The following is a 13,192-nucleotide window of genomic DNA, read 5'->3' on the forward strand; positions in this document are numbered from 1 at the left end:
TCGGTACTGGGGTTTGAACTTGCTAGGCAAGTACTCTACCACTTGGGCCACAAATCCAACTCTTTTTTTTCTGCTTTAGTTATTTTAGTCCTTTTTGCCCAGGCTGACTATAGACTGCAATCTTTCTACTAACATATGCTTTCTGCGTAGCTGGGATTACAGAGATGAACTGCCACCCTGGTTTGTTTAATGAGATGGAGTCTTGCTAACTTTTAGCCTGGGTTGGCCTCAAACCATGATCCCCCTGATTCCTGTCTCTTAAGTAGCTGGGGTTACAATTAAGTAGCAGGTGAGCCACCTGCACCTGTTCTCAGCTGATTTGTGGCAAAAATGACAAGAATACATATGAGGAAAGGACAAGCTCTTCAATAAATGGTACTGGAAAAACAAGAGATTTACATATGAAAGAATGAGTTATATCCTTATCTCACACCAGATGCAAAAATCAACTCAATACGGGTTAAAGTCTTAAACTTAACACCTACATCTATAAAACTACTGGAAGAAAACACAAGGGAACGGCTCAATGACACTGGTCTGGGCAATCACTTTGGATACAACTCTGAGAGTACAGGCAAGAAAAGCAAAAGTAGACAACTGGGATTCCATCAACATAGAGCTTCTGGGCAGCAAAAGAAATGACCAATGGAGTGAGAGGCAACCTGTGGCATGGGAGGAATATTTGCAAACTGCAGAGCTGAGAGGCATCAAGATCTAAAACATATAAGGAACTCAACTCAGTAGTACGGAAACTAACAGCTCATTAAAAAAACAGGCAAAGGCTGGCGGAGTGGCTCAAGTGGCAGAGTGCCTATCTACCAAGTGTGAGGCACTGAGTTCAAACCCCAGTGCCATCAGAAGAAAAGAAAAAAAAAGGCAAAGGATCTTAATAGACATTTCTCAAAAGAAGAAATACAACAATCAATGAGCACATAAAAAAATGCTCACATCACTAGTCATGAGATTCATGCAAATTAAAAACCACAATGTGATACCAGCTCATACCTGTCAGAATAGCTACTAAAACAGATGAAAGATACCAAGGCTGGCAGCCACTTGGAGAAAGGGAACTGTGGTAGGATTAAAAATTAAAATTAGTATAGTCACTGTGGAAAACCATATGTAGGTTCCTCAAAAAGGGAAAACAGGACTGCCACAAGAGCCTACAATTCTATTACTGGATATATCCAAAGAAAATAAAATCAGTATGTCAAAGAGACACCTGCACTCCCGTGTTCACTCACCATTATTCACATTATGGACAAAAGGGATAAAGATTTGGGTAAGCTGGGCTCTGGTGGCTCACACCTGTAATCCTAGTTACTTGGGAGGCTGAGATGGGGAGGGTGGTGGCTCAAGGTCAGCCCAGGCAAATAGTTCACAAGATCCCTTCTCCAAAATAACCAGAGCAAAATGGACTGGAGATGTGGCTCAAGTGGTGCCTGCTTTACAAATGCAAAACCCTGCGTTCAAACCCCAGGAAAAAAATAAATAAATAAAACATAAAAAAATGTAAAACATATGCAATAGAATATTATTAAGCCTTAAGAAAAGAAGGAAATCCTGTCATTTGTGGGAACGCAGATGAACCTGGAGAACATTAAGTGAAATAACCCAGGTGCAGAAAGCAATTAGCACATGATCTCTCTTTTATGTGAAATCTAAAAAAGTCAAACTTGTGGAAGCAGAAAGTAGAATGGAAGTGACCAGGGACTGGGGGTGGGAAGACTGGGGAGATGTCAAAAAAAATAATGCACTCAAAATTAAATATCTTTGTGAATAACATTTTATTTCACTCTTTAGACTGTTCCTGTAGGCTAAACTATCAGAAATAGAATCCACAGATCCAAGAGTATAAACATTTTATGAATCTTGATGGCTGATCAAATTATTCACAAAATATTAGTGTGTACAATGCTACTGCAAATGTATGAGAATGCCAATTTAACTATATACTTGCAAGCAATATATAATTATGAAAAATTAGGGGGAGAACTTACGGATTCATAAGCCTACATAGAAAACTTAATAAATTAATATTTGAAATTTGCCTTATCATTTTCTTTTTACCAAGAACAAACAGCGTCCCCAAATTCCCACTTTGGGGAATTCCTAATTATTGTCATCTGCACGTGGGGGTCTGGGCTGGCCACTGGAAAACCCCAGGATATTTGTGTTTGCTGTGGGGAGGAAGGTATCATCACCCAGGTGAATCCACTGGCTTTTGTGCAGCACTTCACAGTGTTACAAGTGTTTCCTGAGTTCTCTCACTTGACCCTCCTAGGGTTTTCATTTTCATGACGAGGACTATAAGGCTCAAAGGAATTATAGAACAATCTCAAGCCATTACATGGAGGGAAATAAAGGTAGAAAAGAACTCAGGTCCTGAAGGCAATGAATGCTGCTTCCATCTCTGCAAGCCAGAGCCAGGGCATATGGTATAAGACCACACGTGACAGATGGATCAAGTCAGCCTGGCCTACATGAACCCTGTCTCTACCACTTAGAATGCAAGTGACCCCCTCCACGAGTCACCCCCTTCTTTGTGTCTCAGAGATGTTGATGTGAGCACAGGGCTGGACGTGAGGGTAGGTGCATTTCCACAGGGGCCTTTGCAATGAAAGCATGCTTTGCAGACAGCTGCGAGTGATCTGACAACCCACCTGAATTCACTTCTAAACTCTTCAGGGGCGGCTGTGACAAGAGAGCAACACATACTCATCAGCATCTCATTTGAGAAGCTGCGGCCTGTAGGACTGGGTAGCTAAGAAGTCATCCTCTCTGCTGTCATTTCTCACAGCAACTCCATTTTTTGTCCGTTTTAGCTTGCTTTACAACAGTGAATGAGGATGGTCACCGAGGACTTCTTACAGATGGATGCACAGTGAACATATGTCACACATGCTGTGGAGTCAGATACCTTGTAAGACTGAGACAAGGCAAAATGGAAATTGTGTATCTCTGTCTTAATTTGGTTCTTTTCAGTTGGTTTTCACTACTTCTTTCATTAAAATGAAGCAGGGAGAAATGCCTTCATCCTTTGTTTTGGAGACGGATATTACAATCCATACTTTTGAAACCCCAAAGGCAGTTCCATGTGTTTATTTCTCTGGTGGAGAAATAAAAAAATCACTTCGCAGTAACGACTGCCACCTTGTGGCCAAACATCAAACTTTTACCAGGGAAAAAAAGGCGCCCATTGCTAAAAAAAGGCTCAATTTTGAGCCCAATTCTACATAGGCAGCAGAGTACCCTGCCCTGGGGGATGAGGCAAGGTTAGTATACGGCAATCATGAATCTTGAGTAGATAATTACTTTCCAAGCCCCCCTCGTTGCTAAGCATGGTTAACTAGTCTAGGAAAGTTCTCTTCCCGATAGGAGAGTGGCCCCTGCTGTATTTTGCCCTCTGCTCCTGTGCTTTCTGCTCTGGACATAGCCATGTGAAGGTATGATGGTTACAGATGTAGCACATATTTGAGACCCCAAAGGGAAGACAGGTCTGATATCACAAGATGAAGAATCCATCCTCACTGTTACTACCAGACTTCCCACTGTGGGAAATAACAAAAACAAAGCTTGCATGAATGACCTAAACCCATCCCGGGTTTTGTGGTTGTTTGTTTAAACCATGGCTGGTTGGGTATTCCACTGACTGCAGCCCGAAGCATTCCTAATTGCATTTACCATTGCTTTTGCCATCACAGGCAGACAGGTTCTAATTCCAAGTCCATGGTACTGAGGAAAGCATCTTCCTATGCAGCTAGAACAGTACCTTAGGACATAGCCAAGTGCTCTTTCTGGGTCCTTTCACACCCCTCATTATTATTTTTTTATTTTTTGCGGTTCTGGGGTTTGAACTCAGGGCCTTCACCTTCAGCCACTTCACCAGCCCTTTTTTTTGATGGGTTTTTTCGAGAAGGGTCTCACGAACTATTTGCCTGGGCTGGTTTTGGATTGCAGTCCTCCTGATCTCCGTCTCCTGAGTAGCTAGGATTACAAGCGCGAGTCTCCAGGGCCCAGTCAGACCACTCTTTTGAACTCTTGTGCCCAGGTCCAAACCAGTCCAGAATTTAAGAGCACAGCAATTGTCAAATTCACCAAGATAATTAGCCTATTACAGAAGTCTTAGACTTCTGTAACCTTCACCGGACCTTTTCAATTTCAGGGTATGCAACACTAGAGGTGACCCTTGCACAGGGCAGCATGAAGGAAGGAGTGAATTGATTAGTTTTTATATTTTGTCCCAGAGGTCGTCAGAAGTTACTGTGACCTTCATTTGGCCTACCATAAGAGCTCATTCCAAAATATTTTCTGGTACCTGACTTTCTGAAATCTTCCACATCTTATTATCTGAACTCTTTAAGACCGGAGCTGCAGAGGCAGTGAACGCGAGTCATACTTACAGGGGTCTGGAAGCAGCAGAACAACTGGGTGAGGAAGGGGTGGTTGCGGGCTAAAGACAGGATCCTTTTCTCGGTCATTGTGCACTCCACATCATCATCCTGCAGGATCACGTCCTTCTTCAGGACCTTCACAGCATAGAGGTCTCCTGTTTCTTTTATCCTGGCAAGCATCACCTAAGCCAAAGCAGGAAAGAGGATGAGGGATGTCTCTCGGGGTTCTTCAGATATGGGCACACATGAGAAATGTGGGTGTGTACATACACACACACAAACACACAGACACACACGCTCACGCAAACAACATACACATAATGCTTACTTCAACCCAGAGAGTCAAAGCCAAGACTCACCTTCCCAAAACTGCCCTTTCCCAACACTCGGATGAATTCAAAGTTGTGGATGCCAAATTGGTTGGAAGAATTAATCCCAACCCCATTTCCTTCCTTGGTGCCCTCCTTTCCCTGTCGTCTTAGGGTTGATCTGGAAACAAGTTTCTGCAAAGAAGAGGATATATTGGTCAGAAACTGCAGTGTGAACAGGAAGCCCAAATGGATGGAAAGCTCTTCCTGCTAGCAGCAGTCTCAAGCCTCCATCTAGTATGTGAGGAAAGATCAGTTCAGCTGAGCGGATTATCAGCTTCTGAAACTCAAAACTACTTCAGTGCCAGGCATGGTGGCACTGAATGCTTGCAATCCCAGCATTCAGGAGGTTGAGGCAGCAGGAGGATCTTGAGTGTGAGGCCAGCCTGCGCTACATAGAAAGACCTTCCCTCGAAAAACTGAGGCCTGAGCACTGTCTGGCTTACCATATGCAAGGCCTTAGGGTCAATCTCCAGCATCATAAAACAAATAACAACAAAAAACCACACACCACCTCCATGTCAGTTTCTGGTCAGTGCTTACTTCTATGTGGGAACAAGCCATTGCAAAATACATCTAAACCAGGCAATTACAGTTTGTGTGCAAATGGAAGAGCTTGGAAGTGTGAATGCCTGAGGCTGGTCCCTTGGCCTTCATTTGTGTGGCATGGGACTCTAGGAGCGCCACCTAGTGTCCACTTCACGCAAAGAGCAATTTTCATGTCTGCTCATAGAACCAAGTGCCTATGCAGCATCACCACACAAATGAAGCAACTTTTTTATAAAAAATTTTAAATTATATAGAGAAATAAAAATTCAATTTAATAACTGAAACAATGACCAGAATTATGAAGGATAAAAATTTAAATACCTAAAATCTCCCTTACCCCCCCTTTCAAAATATACCTATTTAAAACAATACAGGTGCATTTTACACTTAATTTTTAAAAATATAATTAAACTATTGTTTTATAACACATTTTTATTTAAAAATTGGTCATGTGTATCCACTCTTCAAAAGAGCTTTTGATAACAGGCGAGTCTGAGAATGGAACAGAGGGCCTCACACGTTAGGCAAGTGCCCTACCTCTAAGCTATTACCCCACCCCAGCCTGAGAACATGAGTTTTAATAGCTGTTCAGTATTTCATTTTATGCATATAACATCATTTATTTGCAAATTCCCTGGCTATTGTTATACTTTTCATTGTAACAACCATGCCCCAAGTGAACACACCAGCATGTGAATCGCTATGAAGCAGCTGCTTGGGTTCAAATAATTGCTCTGCAACTTAGCCTGTGCCCTTGAGCAAACTACCTTACCCAGCCTCAGTTTCCTCTCCTGACAAAGGGGAGGTTGCAGCATCTGCCATGAGTTATTATGGGGGATAAATGAACAAGTGTACATAAAGCAGTTAGACTGGTGCCCAACATAGACAATAAACGTAAGCTGTGATGTCATTATCACTATCTACTTTCTTAAGACAGCTTTTTGGAAATAGAATTCCTTGGGCCAAAGTGTTCACTTGGAAGACTTTTGATACAACTTGCCCTTTACAAAGATGGGCTCCCTCCCACCAGCATAATGAGAGCTCCGGTTTCACCACCTTGAACTGGCGGTAAATGTTGCAGCTCTGGTTGGTTCTCAGGTCCCACATGCCAGCTTCACAGTGAGGACACTACTCAAAGGCAGGGTGACTTTTGTAGATACCCAGCTCAGAACATTAATAAAGCAAACTACCACTAGATAATAGATCAAAAGTCTAACATCCTGGAGTTTTTGACCTATTTAGCTGAAAATACAATTTACAAAAGTTTATCTGGGACAACTTCTATGCAATGTTAGAAATAAACCAACTGTGCACCAGCCTGGAACTTCAAGGATTTTTCTTAACACTGTAAAACAGGGATAGCAGGATATAAAATGGATTATCTTTAAAAAAATCTGGTGGTTTTAATAGTTCCTTCTCTAAATCCCTCTTCTAAATTTTTCAAAGATAGAGAAGTGGTACCAGCTTAAATGCTACTTCCTCCATTTACATACTTCTCCTGGTTAGACTAAAAAAAACTCTAAGCCAGTGTTTTGCAACCTTTTTTTTTTTTTCAGCCCATTCTTTTCTTTTGTTAAGACTTACAGTTCTCCCTTTTCAATGCTGGACTGTGAAATAATAGGTGATTTTGGGGTTTGCACTATTAAATATCATAACATTAAAGATATTTTGGTTTAGGCCAGGCACCAGTGGCTCACCACACCTGTAATTCTAGCTACTCAGGGGGCAGAGATCAGGAGGATCCTGGTTCATAGCCAGCCTGGGTAATCTTGAAAAAAACCCATCACAAAAAAGGGCTGGTGAGTGGCTCAAGGTGTAGGCCCTGAGTTCAAACCCTAGTACCGGGAAAAAAATTAAACAAAAAAATAATACAAACTTGGTCCAAATGACAAGGGCACCACCATTCCTAGCAATTTGTCATGTGGTCTACCTTAGTCCCACTGTATTTTTGAAGCCCTGGCTCAGGCTGAAATCCTTCATCTCCTCTTTTTGGCAGTAGCTATCCTAGAGATTAGAAATCCCCTAACCATTTTAGCATCCTACCTGCCTACCCACAACTTTTCCGTGCCCTCCTGAAATCAAGAAACATACTGTCAATACAAATCCCTCATCTGGGCCAGGAGTCTTTCAGGAAAGAGCAAGTGAGATGGTTAGTGCGGACACTTTCTAAGTTACCAAGAATCTCACAGTGATTATGCTTTCCTCTCTAAGTACCTAGAGATCATTTACCAGTTAAGTCTAGAACTTTTCTGAGCAGACATCAAACCCCACCTTACAGACCTTATAGCCAGACAGTCAAGCCTATCTCCTCCCTCCCTGCAGATGCTGGCCAGGAAGACAGCAGTGACAATTGGCCTGGGAAGTGGCTGAGGTTCTAACGGACACCACCAGGTGGAGGCCAGTCAGGGAGGCTGCATGACCAAACATGTCCAGGGCAAGTGACCCAGCCCCCCGCCCCCCACTCCTGAGAGCCCACGGGAAGGAATTCCTGCCAGTTACTAAATGAGAAAGATAAATTCATAATCCATAAATTAAAAAACTGCAGAACTGCTGGATTCCAGGGAAGTAGAAAACCATAGCTATCTCCAAGTTCAACTCGGTTTGGGACGAGGAAGCTGAGGCCCGTGGTTATGATCCACTGCCCTGCCCGGTTAGACAGCTCCTAACTCAGGCCTCTGGGTTTCAAGCTTTTCACCAGACCTTATCGACAGGAAGCTGGTTTTTGTTTGTTTGTTTAAAGAAAGGAAAAAAGTCTTTCTTCTGCTTGCTGATATATCTGCATGCTCATTATTTCTTGTCATATAACTGAAGACAGATTTCTTTTGTGACCTGAAATGATTTTTTTTTTAAATGCAATAAATCTGCGGAGTGTATTTGTTGCGATTGGAAACTCTGACAATGCCTCATGTTCTCATTTGGAGTCACCACGTCGGAACAACTTTTAAATTACAATACATGAAGAAAAAGGAAGTCTCACCGAGGTTGGTGAAATATTTCCGGGCTGGAGACCCATCCCTGCCAGGGTCTTGGCCAGCTCCACCGCGTTCACCCCACAGTTGGGAGCGACGTTGGCTTGACATCGAATGTGTACATTCATTTTACATACTGGGAGAAGAGGAAGATAGAATCATTATTCAGAAAAGAACCAGTCACCATATGCTACAACTGAGAACTTTAGTAACCTAAAAGATCATGACAGGAGTTACACAGGCTGAACAATGTCATCTCAGAAAATTAAACTCACACTTAAAGAAATTCCTGACATTTTATCTATTTCTGTTTTGCGCAAAAGCAGAAATCCTGGCATACCAAAGAACAATAGATCTCAAATACATTTTTTTTTCACCATGACTTGAAACACGTTCATCTAAATCATATGCAACAGTCATTGCTGACTGAACATCATAAGCCAATATAAAGATTAAAACGTTCATCATAGTGACAATTCACAGTCAATTAAATAACAAGAATCATGCCAACTGGCTATTCTTTTCCTTCTTTCTCTCAACAAGAAAATAAAAGGCCGTCGTCCAATGCTATACATAGATCACTGCTGAAACAGGATGGAAATGGTGTTTCTGAGAGCTGAGAGCTCTACAGAGGTTTCCTTCTGAGTACTGTTGTGGCAGGGTAGCCCTCCTAGCACAGAGACATACATCCTGTGGGGCTGTGGCTCTCCGTGTTTGCAGCCTGTGGTTCTAACTATGTTACAGGGGAAGAAAAAAGCAACCTTTAAAGAGTTTGAGGTTAGGGTAAATGGCAGTTAGAAGAAGCAAGCAAAGTCCCTTGAGCTCAGGAGCTGCCTCAGGACACTGAATCTCCAAGGTTTAATCAGCAGAAATATATTCCAATATAGTTTCTTGAAGAAGGCCCTGTTGATGAGAGATAGAAGTAGCCTGCAACACTTTTCTGATTTATGGAGTCTGTCCATTTTTGGAAGCACACAGGGCTGAATTTATGTCAATCAGGAAACTCTTTAAGAAACAGAACAACCAATCCAGAAGAAAGATACTTTGAAGCTTAAGCTCCATGAGCTTAATGGGAAATTGGCTTTTCAAGAAGACTGCTATAGAGCAACACAAGCCTACAATGGCCTTTCAAAACCACCAAGTGACAATGAAAGCAAAAGTTATAGAAGGTGGATCACTACAGGTAGGCTACCTCAGGCTACCAGGAACAAAAGCAATGCAGATGAGTCCTATGCAAGGCCCTCCATTCAAAAACAGAAAGTGACTTTCAGGCAGGGTCCACACCCTGTTGAGACCATCAAGCTGAAATCAAGGAGCACAGGAACCAAAAGCCCTAAAAGCTGGATCTGAGCTGGCTGCTCTTTGGTTGTATGAATAAATAACAGTTATTAATGGTATTCTAGAGCCACAGAAGAATTTGCTCTTCTTAAAGAGAAGAGATTTGTCCCCTTTTGTTGACAGAAGCAGGCTGGATAACTTCAGGCCATCAGCAGAAGTTGTCTGGCTGCACCCATGCCAACTCTATCTCCTCCATCATTCCCCGGGACCAACGACTCAGGCACACCCCATGACAGCCAGATCACAGCATCCCAATGGGAGATTACTCAAAACCGTCAGTTCCCCTACTCCTAAGGACAGGGCCCAGCCCTCTCCCAACCCTCATCCCGCCGCAGCCTTTGCAAAAGCAAAAGTTCCAAAGGGCTCTGGCCCACAGCCAAAGAAAGCTGCAGTGCTCCAGCCACCTCCAGTCTCCATCAAAGTTCTCATGCAGAGGACCCAGGACAGCTCTTGCTATACTGACAACTGAATTTCTGCTCATCTTTGGTGAGGGCGTCAGACCTACTCTCTTGCCAGTTCTTACTCATAACCTAACCTCCGCCTTTAGCCATCTCACCTCCCATCTGCCATCTCTGACCAAGATCCTATTTTTCCACTCTCAAAAAACTATTTAAAGTACAATGCCCAGTCTACTCAGCAATGAGTCTACTCGTATGACAGCTAGCTAGCTAGATCCCCGAACTTAACGTCTGACTAAATGTTCTATGATTAATTTGGGGATCAGATGTAGTTCTCTTTACATGACAAGGGATACATAAGTATAAAATGATTAAGATATTGATATATAAATATCTAAAACCATCAGTCCCAGGTCAGATTCTGAGCCTGTAGAATCCCAGAAGCTTGTGGTAAGGTGTCCCCATGAAATAGTGGGAACCCAGTCCTTTGGCATCTCACTTTTACACTGAAGTCCTTGTCGCATTATTCCCCAGAGCAGGGAGCCACAGTGATCACAGAACGTTGGCACTTTGTAATTGTGGATGCTGAATTTGTGTGGGATGTTGATGCCAAACCTCTGTTCAGCAACCTAGGGTGGAAAAGAGGACGAGAGGTAAAATTTCATACTGACACCTTTTGTAAAAGCTGTAATAGGAGCCCATCAAATGCAAAGTGTACTGTGACCCCAGGGTTGGGTATACCATTTCGCTCAGCTTCAGCTAATTACTCAGGTCTCACAGTCTGAGCGTGTCTTCTTTTCTTTTGTAATTTTTAATTGGTTTCATCATAACATTTCATACATGTTTATAAGGCACTTTGTTCATATTCATCCCCCATCACCCTCCTCCCTTCTCCCACTGACCCCTTCCTCTTCCCAAATGGTCCCCTCTACTTTCATGTTCTGTTTTTAAAAATCTAGATTCTGCATATAAGAGAAATCATCAATATTTATATTTCTGAGTCTGGCTTATTTCACTCAACATGATGATTTCCAATTTTATCCATTTTCCTGCAAATGATATAATTTTGTTCTTTATGGCTGAATAAAATTCCACTGTGTGTACACACACACACACACACACACACACATATACACATATATATGTATATAGCACATTTTCTTTATCCGTTCATCTGTTGATAGACACCTAGGCTGATTCTATAGTTTGGCTATTGTGCATAGTGTTGCAATGAACATAGGTGTGCTGTTATCACTATTATATATGACTTTGAGTCCTTTGGGTATATACCCAGGAGTGGTATAGATGGATCATTTGGTAATTTTATTTTTAGTTTTTTGAGGAACCTCCATACTGATTTCCATAGTGTCTGCACTAATTTACATTCCCATCAACAGCATATAAAGATTCCTTTTCCCTCCCATCCTCTCCAGTAATTGCTTTCTTGATGATAGCCATTCTACATGGGGTGAGATAGAATATTTACTTTTAAAAAATGCTAGGGATCAAACCAGGGCCTTGCACATGCCAGATAAATGTTCTACTGAGCTACATCCCCAACACATTTGCAGCATGTTTTCTGATAAGTAGAACATGACAGAAATGTGGGGTGCACATTATACCATTCACCCTTTGGAGAGATATGCAGAAATTAAGATTTTCAATCCCCTCACACCTATGTCTGTTTCCTGGAGCCTCTGACTTCAGGATTAAATGTGCATTTATATACTGTATATATGTGATTACCACAAATTCGTCTAAAAATTGTGTCACAGGGGAAACTAAAAAAGGCACTAAGAAGACATGGACTCACAAAAGGAAGTCATTCCAAAGTGTCATTAGAGTGGCCATCTTAGCCCTTGTGGCATTTGTATTCTGAGGACCTGAGCACAAAGGTCCAATTTTAATTTTACATACTGCTTCCACAAATAATTATACTTGCCATATGCTCTGTGATCTACCTCACAGTTCGCAGCAGTAACAACAGATCCATTCACGTCAAGGAGGAGGGCAAAGTCTCCTTTGGAGACTTTTCTGGTATCTTTCTTGTGTATCTCTCTATATTCAACTCTTTAGCAATCCTGCATGTATTCTGCCAACAACCATCAAGTTCCAGAATCAGACTTTTCAAAGTATCTGCAAATCTACTAAATGTCAGCAATTCTCCATCTATCTAAGCTCTCCCTCCAGAATTTAAAATGTGTGTCCATCCCAGCCAAAAGCAACGTGAGTGGCAAGAATGAACTTACAGCTTTTCCACAGATCTACATCCTGCCTGAAATTTCTCAGATGCTGGAGGAGGCCAAGAGACTTACTTAGGAAGCATAATTTATAGCTTACATATGTCACTTCTATTTAATTTAACCCCCACAAATATGCATGAGGCAGGTACTGATGCTGTGTTTAGAATGAGGCACAGAGAGGATGTGGTCCCAGCTTGAGTTCACAGAGATGATCTCTACTGGAGGCTATATTCAGCATTCTAGTCTAGGTGGTTGCGTGCCAAGGTCAGGTCTCTTTTATTCCATAGAGTGCTCTGCCTTAGTAGAACTGAATGATCCATAGAGCCAATGCTCAGATGACCACTGATGAGATCCTCATAAGGTGAGGTCATGCTACACAAGAAGAGGAATACAAAATGCCTCAATGCAAAAAAGGATAGGAATTGCAATTCTAAATACCACTCTGGGCTCCAAGGATTGTGGGAGGAAATGGGGAGGGAGAAACTAAAGCAGTGAGGGAGGGGGAAAAGGGGAGGGAGAGAGAAAGAGAGAGTTCGCACACTTACAGCACATGTGCTTAATCAACAGACTAGCAGCCTCTTACCTTTGAGTCCACTTTGTTAATGTTATTTTGGCAGGTGCAGGCTGTAACAATTAGATGATGGCAGCGTTTATGGACCACACAGGTGCACACTAGGAAATTAAATCCAGCAATTACACATTTATCAGAGACTCACAGTCCAGTCAGGTGCAGCAGTCATGAAGGCTGTGCCATGCCAATGTCATCTGACTTGGATGTCTGGTTGGCAGCCAGCATTCCCATCCTTCCTACTTCCTAACAAAGATCTCTGTTCATGTTCAAGCAGCCTGTTGCCCAGTCCTGAGTTTATTTCTTCCTGACTGTATTCCATCTGGCACCCTTTATGGATTCTTTCCATATTGTGATTCTGGTCA

At 42.3% G+C, this 13,192-nt stretch overlaps 1 protein-coding gene across 1 annotated transcript in view; it reads right to left on the reverse strand.

The window, feature by feature from the left end:
• Nucleotides 1-13,192, reverse strand: part of Prkch (protein kinase C eta) — a 203,073-nt gene that overhangs the window by 80,346 nt on the left and 109,535 nt on the right. The window contains exons 5-9 of the mRNA XM_074067844.1: nt 12,843-12,931; nt 10,516-10,645; nt 8,289-8,416; nt 4,754-4,897; nt 4,404-4,577 (exon numbers count right to left, since the gene is read on the reverse strand). Coding sequence (XP_073923945.1) covers nt 4,404-4,577; nt 4,754-4,897; nt 8,289-8,416; nt 10,516-10,645; nt 12,843-12,931 — 665 coding nt within the window. The remainder of the gene's footprint in view (nt 1-4,403; nt 4,578-4,753; nt 4,898-8,288; nt 8,417-10,515; nt 10,646-12,842; nt 12,932-13,192) is intronic.

This window comes from Castor canadensis, chromosome 3 (assembly GCF_047511655.1).
Source record: "Castor canadensis chromosome 3, mCasCan1.hap1v2, whole genome shotgun sequence".
Taxonomy (NCBI): domain Eukaryota; kingdom Metazoa; phylum Chordata; class Mammalia; order Rodentia; family Castoridae; genus Castor; species Castor canadensis.